The following is a 17,222-nucleotide window of genomic DNA, read 5'->3' as shown; positions in this document are numbered from 1 at the left end:
ACTTGAACTTCACCTTGTTACAACAAACAGCTGTCACTTCACACAGAGAACAGGGAGTTCCTTATCCACATCAGTAGCTTTTTGGATGTGACTGTTAAACAAGATAACTTAGTAAGTTAAAGTCAAAAAAGAAGAAATTTTCCAAATTATGACTTCTAGCTATGTAAATGTAAAAACAGAGCAGAAAAACTTGCTGATACCAGCTTTTGTATGTCTAATTTTTACACATGAGTATTAAGAATAGTACTGTGGCTTTATTTTGTTTTCTGTCTTAAAATAAGAGATTTTAAATTCACTGCAAACAAGAAATTTGGAAGATCTAAGAAGTGAGAATGTAATCTTTTTTTTTTTTTTTTCCTCCAGTCGTGAACTACTGACATAATTTTATGCTTGAGACTTGAAAAGTGCTATCCTTTAACACCTATGGTGTTGTCTTAAGTCCAATAGTTTCATAAGTTCTATACCCACACATTACTTTACCATATCTGTCTTCACTTCTTTGTATGGAAAAAAAAATGCAATCACCTAAAGTATTGAGGATTTTTTCTGCTTGCAGTAAGAGGGCAGCAGGACTAAAAAACAAATATCTGTTTTCTAGGCTCCAATTTTATACTGGGTGAGAACATAGCTTGATATAGGAAACCCCTTATGAGAAACTTTATAGGAGAGCCTCTTCACTGGTAGTTTGCTCCTGACGTCAAGGAGCATTGTATCAAAAATGCATATATCTGGAATAGCTATTTAATTACCTATAATTTGGATTCCTGTTCTTGTTGGATTTTGAAGAATTGTAATCTTAAGGATCTGAAACATTCAAGGGGAAATGGAGTAGCTGGTGGTTTAGGTAGTCCAGAGCCTCTACATTATTCCTGCCTTCAGATGCAAGCAGTAAGGTGATGTATCATTTCTAGACTTAGACTTGCTGTATCATCCTTTGTCTATTCAGAAGTGTGCAGTCCCTAAGTAGTATTAAGCGTTAGGGATCATGTCTCAGCCCAGATAAGAAAGCTCCTATCAATTCATGTGTTACTGTAATTGGTGGGGCTAGAGCAGGGACGCGCTCCAGTGGGCATTCCGCTTTTCTTCATGCGCTTGAGAAGCAGAAAGGAGAAACACTCTAGGAAACAGGAGTTGGAGGAAGAAGATGGAGTAGCCAAGGTTTCCTGACTGGCAGCTAGGTTGTAGTGAGTGTGAGGACTGATCCTCTTGGCTTTCATCCAGAAGTTTTGTTGTATGGACACATGTTCAGCTTATGATCTGAAGCATTTATCTGGAGCAGCCAGTTGGGTGCTTCTGCAGTAGCTGGTTCTTGTATGGCTTAACGGCTAGTTAGAGTGCGTACAGCAAAGGCGCTACAGTGCAGTGACCCAAATGTTGTAGCAACCCAGCCCATGAAAGGGGCAGAGGAAAGCAAGTGGAAAATGTTTTTCTTTCTAATTTCTGGATCTTTGTAAAATGTTACAAAATTAGTGTAGTTTTGCAGTTAGGAAGCTGCATTTCTGCTAGTTCCTGGGGTGGTTGTGATTAATCTTTTGGTTTAAGTACTTGCAAGCTTGGGATGCTCCTGTTTTGGCAGAAAAATTACTTTATATGGTTGCTAGTTCCCAAGAAGGCACACTTCCTATCTAAAGGAGTAGTTGTACCCATACTCTAGAAAATGATTGCAATTGTTAAACTGTGCCTCTTTTCAAGTTACTAAACCAATAACTGGCTAAGCTGCCGTGCAAGTAACATCATCCCACCTAAGCATTACTACATTGTTAGAACTGACTTGGTGGACCTGTCCTAGTGGTTGCACCTCCTCCCTCCCAATATGATGGATGATTAGGCTTTGGACCATATTTAAGCTATTGGAAGTGCCTGCAGCTTGGTAAGGATGCATGCACAACCTTGTTCAGTGTGGCAGTCACACTGAGCTTCTGTCACAAATAACCATGAAATATCTTTGCAGGATTGCTTGCTACCCTGGCCATAGGTTGGCTGTGATGCTAATGGAGGTTAGCAATTAATTTCAGAGTCTGCCAGGCTATAGTATTGATTCACTGACCATAACCAGGCTTCATTCAGTCCTTCAAGATATGAAAGCTGTTTCATTCTTCTGCTGTCCCAGGGTCAGTGGTATTCAAATGCTTAGTAAGAAGCGGTTTTGGCATTCAAAAGAGGTGCCCAAGGCTGGAACTGACTCATGGCACCTTCACGTGGCATCCAATAGAACTACAGTTGGCAACGACGAGTTGCTGTCCTAGAGAGTTGTGTACTACATTCCTCTCACCATTAATTTCCCTGGAAGAATGGTTAGTTACTCTTTTCATGACAGAGTGGACCAGTGATCTCCTTATGGGCTGGTCTTTCTAGGTGGATGACCATTCCTATGATACAACACAGCAAATACCTTGGATCTGGTGCTTTAAGAACCCATAGGGATGAGTAATTCTAGGAGAACACAGGTACAAGAAATGTATTCTACTGCTTCCGGGTAGCATTGTGATAGTATTCTTGAAGTATTTAAATATCCCTTAGCATATCCTGGAGTTTTGCTACTTCTTAGCTTGAGAAGTGTAAGGACAGCTTGTTTCCATGGGATGAGGGTGAAGAATAATTTAAGCTATCATTTAAGTAGTTGATGAAAACAAAATATAATTAAATGTAGATTAATGCCATACTTGCATTCTGACCCTCATAGCTGGTTCCCACCTCCATGCTAAATGATTGTCTCTCTAAAGTGGCTGAAATGTTTATTAGAACATGTAGATACAAAGAAGGTCTTATTAACTGTGAAAGAGCTGGAAATAAAATAATATTTATTTTAACTGTTATCAGACACTAAGATTAATCACTTATGGGTTTTATCTTCAGCTTTTGCCAGATAAAATTCTGTAGTCAGATGATGACTTGGTGTGTCATTTCTTACCTATTCCCTGCAGCTCCTATTTCCCAGCTTCCACTTACATTTAACTCTCTGTCAAAATCCTGTTCTGAAGAAGAAAATCCTCTGTGTGAGTCAGGATTAAGTGTCTCTAGTTCAAGTACAGAAATGGCTTGTTATACTAAAAGTAATGAGTTGAAACATGTCAGAAACTTTAGTTCTAAGGATATAAATTTAAGAAGGGTTTTGTAGCTCAGAGTTCACTGACACCAGTACAGAGCCTTGTATTACCTTTTGGAGAACTCCTTGATTTTGAGGTTTGTAAGGCAGTTGTTTCACTTAGCCCCATTAAAAATAAGGACATCCAAGCTTATTCCAATTTAGGGGTATTAAGTGAGGAAAGTTAAAATTATGTGTGTAACAAATAACCTTTGTCCCTCACATCAATAAAGTCAATGGCTGGTTTATAGTGCCTATATGGTGTTATGTAAATAGCTTGGGAATTGCCAGTGTTTATGTGTGACCAAAAGTGCCTTTCCTTTATAATTGTGTTTGGATTCTAAGAAACATCTTGTTTCTGCAGCACAGGCAAACAGTGGTAGTACCAGGGTCAGAAAAACTGATACTTCCTCTCCCTTTCCCCTCCTTAAGAGTATCATAGCATACCTTAATGGTAATGAGTGATGGACAAAGTCAGCCTAAGGTAGTGGCTTGGTGGCTGAGAGAATCTGAGGAGCTTTATTTTGTAGAGATAACATTACTTCATGGATACATTCAGATGTATTTTATCCTTATCCCCACCAATATAGTATATAATTTGTCTGTTGTGGATAAATTGGTTTGTAATTTAATTCTCATGTGCTTTTCCTACTCTTTAGTTTGAGTTTAATCATGTGGAAAATCTGACTTCATGGTGATGTACTTCTAGCAAATGAACTTACTATCCTAAATCGTGATTGTAGTCCTTCAGTGCTTTAGGTGAACTGTGTATTCAGTTTTGTCTTTGAGCTCCTGTCCTGGGTTCTGCTGCTGCTGAACCCAGGACAGCTACTTTGCTTACACCAGTTCTAAAAGTATTCTCTATTTTAGTAACTATCCTATTCCATACTTTTTCACAATACTTTTGAAAGTATTTTTCACAAAATAACCTTAAAATCCCAAATTTTACTCTTTCATCATGTATTTAAGTGAAAGAATACTCAAAAGTTAATGGAACAAGATAGAGCTGGTTCTTTGTTTTAGAGAAGGTGTTAGTGCAGCAGCATGGGAAGAGATGTTAGTATATCTTCTATATAGCTTCTCTAGAATCTACAATCACTAGTGTTGTTAGAGCTCCAATTTTTAACTTCTGTGCTGTAACTTATACTTGTCCTTCTTAGACAATTGAATTTCATCTCATCCTTTTCATCTCTATTAAAAATTGCACAGATAACTTTTGCCTATATATAGCAGACTTATCTAAGAAAAGATGAGAAATCCCAAGTTTAACACTGCTTTACTGCCACTGCAGTTTTCCTATGAGCTGGTTAACATCTGTGCAACCTACAAATAAAGTCCTAATAGCTGGACAGCTTAGTCTTTGACCCAGCTAATGGACTTCTGTAATTAAGCATTATGTCATTCTGTACTGAAGGGTTGAACTGAACCTTAAGAAACACTTTTGTTGTAAAGCAGATGATAATGAAATAGCATTGATGTGACAGGCAGGCTACTCATCCTAGACAGTGATCAGGCTAATGCAGTTGTCTCTTTACACTGGGTTTAGCTTTTTTGTTTGAGAGAATGTCGGAAGGAGTATATTGGTAAAGTTATAAACACCTAAAAGATCAGAAGCTTCTACTTGTGATCACTTAGAATAGCAGAATGACTGCAACTGGAAGGCACCTCTGGAGAGGAGATCTCTAATCCAGACCCTGGGCTCAAAGCAAGCTCAACAAGAATATGTTGCTCAGAGCCTTGAACAACTGGTTTGTGATTCTGTAGCCTCTCTGAGGGATGTCTTCCCAATGTGCAACTGCCCTCGAAGTAAAGGTCTTCTCCTTAGTTAACTGGAACATAATTTTCCTGAGAAAATAAACCTTCTGCTGTGGGGAAGAAGGCTTGAATGGTGCTACCACCTATCCTGTCATCTGATTTCAGGAAGTTTTCACTCCTCCAGAGTCCAGAATTTGTAGAACATAGTCACGTATTTCCTTTGTCATTCCCCAAGTAACATATTCAGATGGCTTGTTTTGTTTGTCAGTAGGCAAGAAGTGTCCTGTCTCCTTTATCAAAAGACTAAGGGCAGTGCAGATTAGAGCAATTTTAGTCTATTCTCACTGGAATATGTAACGTGTGCATTAACAAATTTTCATAGAGCATCAAGATAAAAGACTTCCACACACAAACAGGAAAACTGTTGGAGAAAGCTTGCAACTTAAATTATGAGCGGTTTTGCATAACCGGAGGCAAGGGAAAAAGCTCCAGAAAGTGTCATAAGCTGTATAGCATAAAGGCTGCTATTACTTGTAAAGGCGCCTATACGAAGAGTTAGCTTGGAAAAACGCTGTAAATCCCTACCAGGAATTTAGCTTTATTGTGCAACAACTTTCCTCTACACACTACTACTATTAGCTCTTATTCTAAGGACAGTGGTTGCTGTTTCAAAAGTAATGTCAAGGTTTAAGAATCTAGAAGAGAGAAATAAGAACAGTCAGAAGACATGAAACAAATAATATATTGAAATATAATTATATTGAAATATAATTGCCTAGAGACAAGAAGGTTGGGAGGGTACAAAGGGGAACTCTGATATGTAAAGTTAAGTGTATATGTAATCACTGGAATAATGGAGAATGGGATAAAAAAATAAGCTTCCATTTCAGACAGATCAAGACTGGATTAAAACTTATTTAATTTTAACCACCCATGAAGTCTTTTTAGCTTATTCTTCATAGTATCTAATGATATATTCTCATCTTAAGCAGTTGTAGAACCTTTACCTGGAATGACATCAACATGGCTTAAAGGGGAGTAGATGATGTTTTGAAGTTCTTCACTCTGTAGTTTTGCCCAAAACCAGTCTGGATCTCATGGGATGAAGAAAAAATTCTGTAGTGTGTGTATGTAATGGGAAAGGTAGTTACTGGAGCATCTTTAACTGAAGCTACAAATGCTTTCAAATTGATTGTTGCTATCAACCTCTTAAATGAATCAATAAAAGGCTTATCTGTTTTCCCATATGTATTGGCTACTCCCAAAAGTTACTGATTTGCAGCTTTAACAACAGGCATGTTGAAACTTGCTTAGCTTTTTTGTATAATAACACATCTTTTTGTTCTTTTTCTCCCAGTTTCTATGGCGATTTTGGACCTTTAAATTTGGCAATGTTATACAGATACTGCTGTAAGCTAAGTAAGAAATTAAAGGTAAGCTTTGTTTAAAACCAGTGTTCCTGTGTTTGTGTCTTACAATACAACTGAAATGCATTATCCAGTTTGTAAGTGATTGTTAGATGCTCATCATGTAGGTGGTTGCTACTAAGTTCTAAGGTTATTCATTCTGAATTCTTTTCCTTCTGAAGACTGTTAGAAGTGAATATGTTGTCACTGCTTAGCAGGTGAGGCACTGAAGGCTGTGTTCACCTTTTTTGCATAACCTTACAGTTTCAAGACAATAGTAACAAACCACTCTGGCTATTTCATAGATTTGCAGCTGTATATATGCTAGTATGAAAAAACAGATTAAAATAACAACCAAACAAAAAACCTCACAGCTATAAAAAAGAACAAAACGTGGGCCCTGAAATCATACTATTTAAACTCAATCTCACTCACTGGAAAAGTTAAACCTTTTAAATCTCATTCTATTTAATGTTGCCTCTAATAAGTGTTATGAAAATGTGTTTTTACACATAAAAATGGTTCCTTTTTCTGTCTTGTAGAAGTGTCCCTCTATCAAAATATTTGTATAAGCTTTCTTATTGATTTTCACATAATGCTTGTTGATTGTAGGGGAATAAGAAGTGGGGAGACATGGGGACGGGGGAGGAGCAAAGCAAGTGGTGCAAAGGTAGTCACCGCCTCCCACCAGTAGACTTCAGCCTGGCCAGTCTCTGAGCTACCCCTGTTCCTCAGTTTTGCTGCTGAGCCTGATGGTTCTATGGCATGAAATATCCTTGCCTGTTGGAGCCAGCTCTCATGGCCATGTGCCCTCCCAGCATCTTGCCCATCCCAGACTACTTGCTGTGGGGGCAGAGTGAGAAACAGGCAGCCTTGATTCTGTGTGAGCACCATCTGGCAGCAGCTAAAACATCGGTGTGTTATCAACACAGTTTTAGTCACAAATCTAAACCACAGCATTGTGCAGCCTGCTCTGGAGAGAGCTGAACTCCATCCCAGCCAGACCCAGCACATGGGGCACATAGCTGGAGATTTAACCTGGTCCCCAAATGCCTGCGAAAGTGATAATGCAGCATGTATAGAAGATTTATCAACTGCATGAAATGAATCATGGTTTAATTCTGAAGCACTACTGAATACCACTTGTGTGCAAACAATAAGGAGACCCTTCACTAAATATTACAGATTTAAAATTGCTGACAGAAGGGAAAATTGAGACAACAGATGTGATAACACTGGCCACTGCTAAGAGGATTCCTGTCTCAAAAGTGGCATTATGTTTTGGGGCTACCGTTCACTGCACCAGTGAAACCATTACACAAGTTGGTTAATGCTATGGACTACTTCCAGGGACATGCCGACTCAGTCTTGAGAGGACAGTTTGCAAATTGAGGGGTGGTATAAAGTTGCTATAACCTTTCTGCAAAAAAAAAATAAAGTGCTTGTAGTGAAAATTTACATGGCTGCTTCATGCAGAAAGTTTGGTATAAATAAAAAACCACTAAACTCTTGTATTTTTAATTTGGAATGCCTTCATTCATATTGGGAAAGGGTTGGATTTGCCTTTTCTGTATTAACACTAGATAGAGTTTATAAATACATTATCTTATGAGCCTATTTTCCAGTGGCACTGTCCCAGTTAAACACATGACCAATGATGCTCACTCACTAGGAATCCATGTTTGGATTTTTTTAACCTTAATTCTGCTCTTTCTTGCCTTATATTTGAGTTATTAAAGATTGTGGAGATTGCTCTCTCTGTGAAATAATTACTCTATAAACCTCCTACTCTGACTTTCACCATGCATGCAAGAACTGCAGAGATTAGTTCTGCTTTTTCCAGATTCAGGCTGAGACTGGGATCAGTTTGGGGCCTGGATACAGTCTGAATACACTGTTGAAGCATATCTTTAAACTTCTGCAGTTGAGCTAGAACATCTTCAAACTGGATCCTAGGTACTAAGCGTTTCAGCCAGGAAATAAGCACACAAATAATAAATACCTTGGGACTTGTTTGTGGTTTCTTAATGATTCAGTGTTAAACAGGAGTGTGTCTCCTGTCTTCATTCTTGTTATGAGACCACCATGTGCACTGAATGAGGCAAGCTCTTTGTTGCAAGTAGCTTCTAATCATGATAGAAAAAATACACAGGGGAGGCAGACTGAAGCTGAAGTGGTAACTCTGGCATTTGCAGGGTTGATTTAGCAGACTGTGATGGCATTTTAATGTGACTTTTATATTTTTATTTAAAAGCAAGCCACCTGCAGTGCTATGCGAAGCACCAACAGGGCAGAGAAACCTCATGCACATCAGCTGCAGCGTAAGCTGGGAGGAGCTGCTGTTTGTGCTGCTGCCTTACCAGAGACTAATTCCCAACAGGTCAATTTAAACTACTAGTGCATAGTAGAGAAGGGTAACCTGATCGTTCAACCACTTGAAAGTAATGCCTGACCTTGAAACAGCTAAAGCTTGGAATACTACTATAGTGGTGTGGAACTTTGCACATGAATAGATTCCAGTCTGAGTGACTTCCCCTCAGGTAGGCCAGTACCTGCTGCTGTAAGCTTTGTTTTTCTAATAGTTAAAGTACGTGCCAGACTGTCCTCATTTAGATACTATCTGCAGTGGGTAAGTAGGCTTGAAAGACCAAATCCGTGTGTTAACGTGTGTATCTGATGCGTACTGTAGGCCTAGCTATTATGGATTCACAGTTTCTACCCTTCCACCTCCCATCTTCTCATGTTTGACCTTCACAAGTGTCACTGAGAGGATTCCCAAGGGCTGAACTATTGTGTAAGACAAGTTCATGACCTGTGACTTATTGCCAGCGAGGCATTGAGTAACTACAGCAACAAGAGTATGGCAATTCTCACATGGCACCAGGGGGACATGTAAGCAGCCTGTGGTCAGTGTTCCGGAAGTGGGAGGTGCCAATTGAACTAATGGCATGGAGAAAGAGGCTTGTTGGGCAATCTGCTGCTGGCATACCCTTGCATTAAGGGTAACCATGCCCTGTGACCAACAGCAGGAGTTGGCTGATGTAAAAGGAACTGCAGGTATCCACCCTCTGCTGTGGTATGGTTTCTGTTACCTTGCTGTACTGCTTTTGGGACCCTGAGGCAATCACACTGCTTAAGCCTGGTGACTCCTGCCATGATTAGGAATATACCTGGTTGGGGATGTGCTTCTTATACTTTTCATACAAAAAGAGTCTTTAAAAGAAGCGTGGCATGAAAGAAGTATTCACAAAATGTGATGGTTCTTGTGTGGATGTGATGTCTCAAAAGGAGTCTTGGATTTTTACGAAGTTTAAAACTTCTGTGAGTAGGAACAGGAGAAATTGGGTGTATAAGATCTCATTAAAACAAACTTCCCCTCCAGGTCTTTCAGCTGTATTTATTTCTGTTCTAGATAAAGAATTAGACATGGAGGCAGTTTCCTGCCTTCCTCTGCTTTCTTAGGGGACAGGTAGGAGAAGGGTAATGGTACTTGAAATGTGCTAATGGCAGGCCAACTTTTTAAAGGAAACCGTTGTTACTTTATGCTGACTGATTTTAAAACCAGTAAATAGTTCTGTTCTGAGGAGCGGAAGTATTTGTTCAGATACCCATTTGCTGAGAAAGTTAAAGTCCTGGTTATGCTTTACAGGAAAACCTTTCTGACCTTGCTATGTTAGTAATGTTTTGATTGTTGATTGCTATGGAGATGATCTTGACTAGCCAAGTCAACAGCACGAGAAAATGCTTGGCTGGGCTGGCTTCCTGCTGCTTAGAATTCTGCTTGCTGAGAATGTGGTTTTCTTCTGTTTAAATAAATCTGATTTCATAAAAACTGCTTTAAAAAGCCTGCTGTGTTCTCGTGAACGTATAGCCTCACACAACCTCAGTCGATTCAGAAGCAGGGCTGATTGGGGGGGTTGCTGAGATAAATGATATCAGAGGAGAAGATCAAAGGCAGAAGAAGGAAGGTTCTGGCAGGTTTATGAACTCTGGGGTTAATGATTCTCGTATGCTAACTGTATTGCTGCTGAATCATGGAGGGGTTTGGCTTATTTTTGTATTAACATCAATAAACTGCTGGGCAAACACATAGAGCTATCGTGACCGCAAGCATCTCCTTGAGGACAGCTTAGATTCTGAGGCAGGGCTCTGTGTGCATGCTTTAATACGTACATTTCCATGAACAGTTTGCCAGCCTTATAGTCACTCCTATTTATATATGCATCTTATATACACAGGCACCTGTATACTTATGTATATATATGCATAGTATGTGCGTTGATCCAGGCTTATTAAACGCATTGCAGTGATTTCTTGCTTGACCAATGCAAGTGTAGTAAACCATAGCCATGAAATAAAATACTGTCAAATAATCTGGTGATTCTAAACAGATGTTGAGCTAGTAATCGTTCACATTAGTATTTTCTAAACCTGTCACCAATTTCTGTGTGAGTAAATTTCTCTTGAGGTCTTCCAGAAATGACAACTGATCTATTGAATAATCTTACAGTGCAAATAATATTTTCTGGAACCTTCTCATACACCCAATGAATTAGTATTATCACCTAAACCCAAAACCTTTTCATGTAACCTCTGCTTTTAGTTCAAATGATTGTCTTTGAGCGTGCTCCTCTGTGATGTATCTTGACAGATACTGTTATTATATTGTTGCATTTGGTCTTGTAATGATGTGTGAAACTGCTAACGTTTTCTTACTGCTGAAGAAAAATATATTTCATGGTTCATAGTGTTTGCCTTAGTTTTGTTTTAGAAAAAAGATGATTTGCAGCTGTGTTATCTGTAACTAGAGCTATTCTGTAGATGATCTGTATTGAAGAATTCCTTGTTGGAACAGTTTTGGTTCTTTGGAGTTGTTCAGTATCTGGGAGAAGTAAAGCCCTGATCCAGTCAGGTGGAGCTCTGGAGCAGTCTTTAACAGTTGTTATCATTGAGCCTAGCCAAAGAAATGGACTTAGCTTATTAAACATGGTCAGAAAATCTGTGTTCTCTAAAAACATATGATATAGCTTAGCATTGATAGTGGAAGTATAGTGAGGTGAGAATTTGTGCGTTACGTTGGCGTTTTAGCAAACGCTGTAAAACTTGACATTCTGTAAACCGTGCAAATAAAAAGTGATTTGTTTTACACGCTTCTGAACAGTAAAATCCTGATTGAGGTTTCCTCTGGTTGCTATGCTGTGAGCCATTAGTTAATGTCAGGTTTCAGTTTAGTGTTAAAGCTTTAGTCAGGATTCAAAAACCAGTGAACTATTTCACATAGCAATATGGCTTATAAGACTCAAACCCTTCAATTCTGAAAATCAAGCAATGAAAGTGTTACATTACTTGCATTTCACTGTGCTGGGAACTTTTAAGGTGAGCTCTCACTTTTTTCAGGTACAAAAGCATCTCAAACTTGGAATGACATGTCATAGCTATCTGATAAAACCCCCCATCCATCAGTAAAACAAACTGGGAAATATGGTCTTATTACATAGCACTTCTGGCTAGCTAACAGAATGTGCCTTTTCAGTTTAAAATAGTATTTCAGGTGAACCGTAAACTGTTGCAAAGAACTTTGCTTTAAATAAGGAGCAGTCAACAAGTTCTAATTGAAGTTCTGTCACTGTTGCATAACTGCTGTAATCTTATCCCACCTACACATCATGGGTGGAACTGAGCTTAGAGAACACTCATTAAAAATTTGAGGAGGGGGAAGAAAGGAGGGATCTTAAAATACTGGGCTTCATTTTGTCAAGGTGTAATAATAATTGAATGCTTCACCAATTAAATAACTACTGGAGCTTTGTGTGTTTGCATATATGCTGAGAGAGATGTTGCTGTTGGGCTTAAGATACAGCCACTTCCAATCACCAGCAGCCAGCTAGCTCCATATACAGTCCCATTTAGATATACTCACTTGCATTAACTCACTCCTTCCACTGATGGAAGCTGTGGGTAACACCAGCCTGGAGTGTACAGTTAGAACTGCTATTAAAGGTGCTATTTTTGGTGGGAGGTGGCAGTAAGAAACTCACTATGATACATCAGTTTTTCCTCTGAGTTTATCAGCTATTTGTTTGGGGTTTTCTCTTTTCAAAACATGATTCTGTGGTTAAAGCTGTCCTAAAATTTGCAACAAGATTGAGGATGAGAGTCAACGTTTACAGACTTCTGAAAGTGAAATACAGTTGGCACTACTCAAATCGCTGCTGCAATATTCCAACAGATACATACACATCTAATACTTAGAAGCAGAATCCAGAATGTCTGGTGATGGCTTCTTCAGAACTGTACTAGCACTGTAAAAACCTGGCAGAAAAAACATGCGTGATAGCATTGCAGAATACAAAGAAAGTGAAGCAATTCATGAAGCTTAAAAAACAACAACACTATAGACTGCTCAACTTGCCATTTTTAAGGGACAATTTTCTCTCTGGCTTTAAACAGTTTTGCTGCAGTTTGTCATTATTGTTCTTTCCGGGTGCTTGTTGGGCTTGTTTTCAATGGGAGTTTTGTCCACAGGGGAGTTTTGTCTTCTTTGTTTTGTCCTAAATAAAGAAGACTTACCAGTTTTGTCTCTGCCTAGCCTGTTTTCAGGGTTTTCACTTGTGCAGTCTTTTTTCTTAAATACAAGTTCTTGCTGTTGAAGCTTTAGAAAGATGATGTCTGTCACCCCATTTTTAGGTAGTATAGATGGAAGAGTAGTGTTTAGTTTAACAAAATGCCTGTAAGATTGATTGCTTTAGGTTTTTTCTTCTCCACAGAATTACGTGCTGGCAAAATTTCACATATAGGGGGGTGGTTTAGTCTGAAAATTTCAATGTCTTTTATCAATGTTCATAGGTTGTTCTTTCAAATCTTTAAACTTGGGGAAAAAAAAACCAGGTTTTTATCTTGAACAGTGTGGTTCAGCCGTGTTTTATAGGCTGTTTATGTGCAGCTAAGAGATCTGCCCTTGTACAGTGGCTGTTTCTTTGCACTCCTATCTATAATGCAAGAATATACCAATTCATGGTATCAGGAATTTGTTCTCCTTTACTTGTAACGCTATAGAAGAATTTTTTGTGACTTCTTTTTCAGTTTTGGAAGAGTGACTTTTGAAGGCATTTTAAACATGTATTCTCTCAGTAAATATGCTTTCTGGTTCATTTCAACAGTATTTCAGTCTATCAAGAAAGAAGATCGTGTACTACACCAGCTTTGACCAACGAAAACGAGCAAACGCAGCGTTTCTAATAGGTGCATATGCTGTAAGTATTATTTATCACATGGATTCTTCTAACCTTCCTTAAGAGACATCTGTAAAAATAGCATCTCAATGGATTGTACTTTAGGGGGCAGGCGGATTGTCATTTGATTCTTCCCTAAGCTGTCTTTGACAGTTCTGCTGTGTGACTTGGGACTTAACTCCATTTTACTACACAAGAAGTGGCTTTGGTGGATCGTGTGCGTGTTTCCCATAGGATACCATTTTCTTGAATATCAAAATGCAAACCACAAACTTACCTCTCAACTTGCCTGACCTCAGTTGCTGCTCATGGCATTACTGAAATTCATACTGGGGAGGAGAAAGCCTTTTCTCACAGCCTTTCTTAAAGTTACTAGGCCAGAGGCATACTGATTATTGGATGGATTTCTTAGTTAAATTTCATAATCTACCCAGAATAATGAAAAACCTGAGGTATTTTAGCCTTCTGGTCTTAGAGATACCATGCAATACACAGGGCTGCCTTAGTTACACAAGCCTAATTTATTAGGATATCATGCAAGTTTTGGTAGTTGCAAGCTGACACTTGCACAGCTATCTGTGTGTCTTCATACCAGTGTAGTTCAAACTTCAGTTTCGCCTTCCTGCTCTACTGTCCAGAATTGAAGCAACTTCTAGAAACCTCAAAGAGTCTTTGTCATAGCATGTTAGAATACTGGAACTAACAAGCTGCTGGTTCTAAGCTGACACACATGTTCCAGCTGGGTTCTGGAAGTCTCTGTTAAATCAGGCTTTATACTGTGTGAAAGCTGGTGTTATTTCTTTCAGGTCGTACTGAAAGCAAAGCTCAATAAATGCAGATGATAATGAATTTAGTTTGCGGATTCTTGTCATTAAAGAAAATGTTTTACTACATGGATGGGGATAGTGTGAGCATGCTCTTGAGAAAGAAGATCTGTCTAGACCTAAAGATGGGAAAAACCTGAGGATAAGTTTCAAGTATTTTCTTATTACTGAAAATACTATGTACCAAGAGCAAGTTTTTACTAATACAGTGTTACCAATACAAAAAAGTGCTTGTTCTCTTGTTGAAACCACCTTAAGGTCACTTTCCAGTTCATCTCAATTTAGTGTAACGTTGGAAAACAGTTTGCACAAAGGTATCCAAGATGTTACAAGAGCGTGTCATCCCAGAATTATTTGTATAGATGTGTATTTCTAAGCTTGAAAGTGTTAAGGGAGTTCATTCATCTTCTTCTGTAATGATTGATACTAATGTAGATTCATAAAATGATTATTCAGTTATTCTAAAAACTTATTCATGATCTACCTACCAATCTGTTTTTTGGGGGGTTTTTACCTGCGGAAGCTTAGTTTTGACAATCGAGACGCATTCATTTCACTCACGAGAAATAATATTTGCATTTCATAGTGTGTTACTTGCAAATACTGTGTTGGGTCAGATGCAGTAGATGTACACTCTTGGGTTATGTGATAGGGCGTGAGGAAGGGCATGAAGGAACCTCATCATATTCATCAGTAAAAGAACTGTGTCATCGGCAGTGTGATCTGTCACAGTAGGAATATCCAAATCGTGACGGAAATATATGTCCTCTTTGATCTCAGGTCTTGTAGATTTTACATCTTGCCTTTGCTTATATAAGCTTTTTGAAACCAGAAAGTCTTAGAGCTGTGAACTCTTGCCAGTTAACTGAGAAGGATTGGTTTGGCTCGTGTTAAAATATTAAGTGTAAAGTGAAACATGGAAAACAGTGGATCAAGTTCTAGGAATGGGTTTCCACTGGGTGATTATGCAACTTAGATTGTTCCAATGAGGAGCTGCTTAGACGTGTTGCACTGAAATACCCTATAGCTATTAAAACATTTTAATAAGAGACTCATAAGGTTAAGGAAAAGTTAGGTCCTAAAACTTTGTGGGCCATAGCTTTCCTGTTTGTAAAGTGCATCTCGGGTAGATGTGTTTTCTAAATGTCAGTTTTTACAATGTACTTCCAATACATTAAGGCTAATCATGCCCAGTTCCTAAATTAATGCCCTTGCTCTTAAAAATTCCGCAAAGATTCTTCCTGTTATTCAGATTAGGACAAAAAGAATATTTTATGTGGCTTTCCACAATAGTTAATTAAAAAGAAATAAAGAAAAATGAGTATTTAAAAATCATTTTAAAATAGTATTACAAGTACTTTCATGCATATCAAAACTAAAGCAGCCTTGTTTGGCTCAATTTGTCCCTAGCAGTTTCTGGGGGCAAGAGGGGTGAGAGGGAATAAGCTTTATTGAATTATACTGAGGTCATTATATGAACTCCCCACTTGTCATCAAAGAATTCCTTCTTGGAGAAGAAGAGTGCATTTCCCCCTTTCTGATAACATGGATGAATTGAGGGCTGGTCCCCTCTTTCCATATTATTAAAGTATTTGTTATGTTTCTTTTCTGGTTGGAAACCAAGGAGCCCTCACCTGGTTGTGTGATCTGCTGTCTAGTAAGGTTTGGATTCCTTGGGGTAGAAGAGCAGGAGGAATATTAGTCTGTTTGTACCAGTGACTGCTCTTGTACTTCTAGAGAAATGAGGCAGGGGGGAGAGAGAACATACATGTATGGCGCTTACTCCTCCTGGTAAACCTAGAGCTTTAATTCCACCCTTGTAGAAGACAAGTAGTGGTTATTTCTTGCGGTTCTTTGAAGATCAAAACTTGATTAGTGGACCCATATCTGACTTCTGAGCAGTCCTGGTGAAACACAATGCTCCCGTACTGTGACAAACTCTGAAAAGGGATCCAGTGAGCTCTTTTGCCTTGTAGATAGCAGATAGGCTGCTCCTATTTCTTTCTTACAGTTACTTTAAGTGTGTGTTTGGTAGACTTGTATTAAGCTTCTGTAACGCCAGTAAGGGAAAAAAGCTGTTGAGTTCTTAAGTTTGTAATTTTAACACAGCAGATGACCAGGTAATAACAAACTACCACATGTGAGAGCTTCCCCCAGATTTAAAACAATAAATTAGACTTCTCAGCCCTACATGAAGCTTTAAGGGTTTGTTCTGGTATAATCTAAGCATATCACACTACTGCTCAAATCCATAACCGCTCCCTTGGAGGGTCAGCAAGTGCGAAGGCTTTTCAGTTACTGCAGTGTTTTCCAAGCAGAGAAATATTGTGAGTAAGTGTTAAGGTGGATTTGCAAAATATTCCTTTTTTGTTCTCTAAACTTTTTGGGACGTGTGGCATGAATTTTCTTGGCCACCGTTGCTACATGTCGTGTGCCCGCACAGTGCCAAAGCTGTGAGAGGCTTTCTCTTCCTAGCACATTTAGGAAGTTGAGGGCATAAGAATGGAAAGGTCAGAGAAAAAAGAATACTTGAAACTTTTCCGTATTTGCTGAATCTGGTTTTTTATAGGTAGCAGAGCCACATGATATGAGCTAGAGCAGTGACAATGGGCAACGGGAGGAGAACCTTGTCCCTTGTAAAGCAACTCTTGTAAGACAATAGTCACTGTCTGCAAAGTGGCTTGCTTTGTTTGTTTTAAGGCTTTTACCTGAATTACTTCTTAGATACAGATTCAACTTACACAGACTCTTCAAACAGGCTCTTTGTGTTGTGTTCTTTTTATTTGTGTGTGTTTCAGAATGAAAGCTCTCTGAAGATTCAACATATTAGATTGAAAACTGGAGCTAAGTTTCAGCTGCTGACTTTTCATTGATAGAGTCAGAAAACACACCTCCCTCAAATTTTCTTGATGGATATCCC

General features: G+C 38.8%; 1 protein-coding gene across 4 annotated transcripts in view; it reads left to right on the top strand.

Moving 5' to 3' along the window:
* The window catches only part of CDC14A (cell division cycle 14A), a 60,052-nt gene that overhangs the window by 6,395 nt on the left and 36,435 nt on the right, over positions 1-17,222 (top strand). For all 4 annotated transcript variants that reach the window (XM_080622782.1, XM_080622781.1, XM_080622780.1 and 1 more), the window contains exons 3-4: positions 6,198-6,273; positions 13,407-13,499. In XM_080622782.1, coding sequence (XP_080478908.1) covers positions 6,198-6,273; positions 13,407-13,499 — 169 coding nt within the window. The remainder of the gene's footprint in view (positions 1-6,197; positions 6,274-13,406; positions 13,500-17,222) is intronic.

Source organism: Psittacula echo (assembly GCF_963264785.1).
Source record: "Psittacula echo genome assembly, chromosome: 7".
Classification (NCBI taxonomy): domain Eukaryota; kingdom Metazoa; phylum Chordata; class Aves; order Psittaciformes; family Psittacidae; genus Psittacula; species Psittacula echo.
This window is presented reverse-complemented; position numbering and strand designations above follow the sequence as displayed.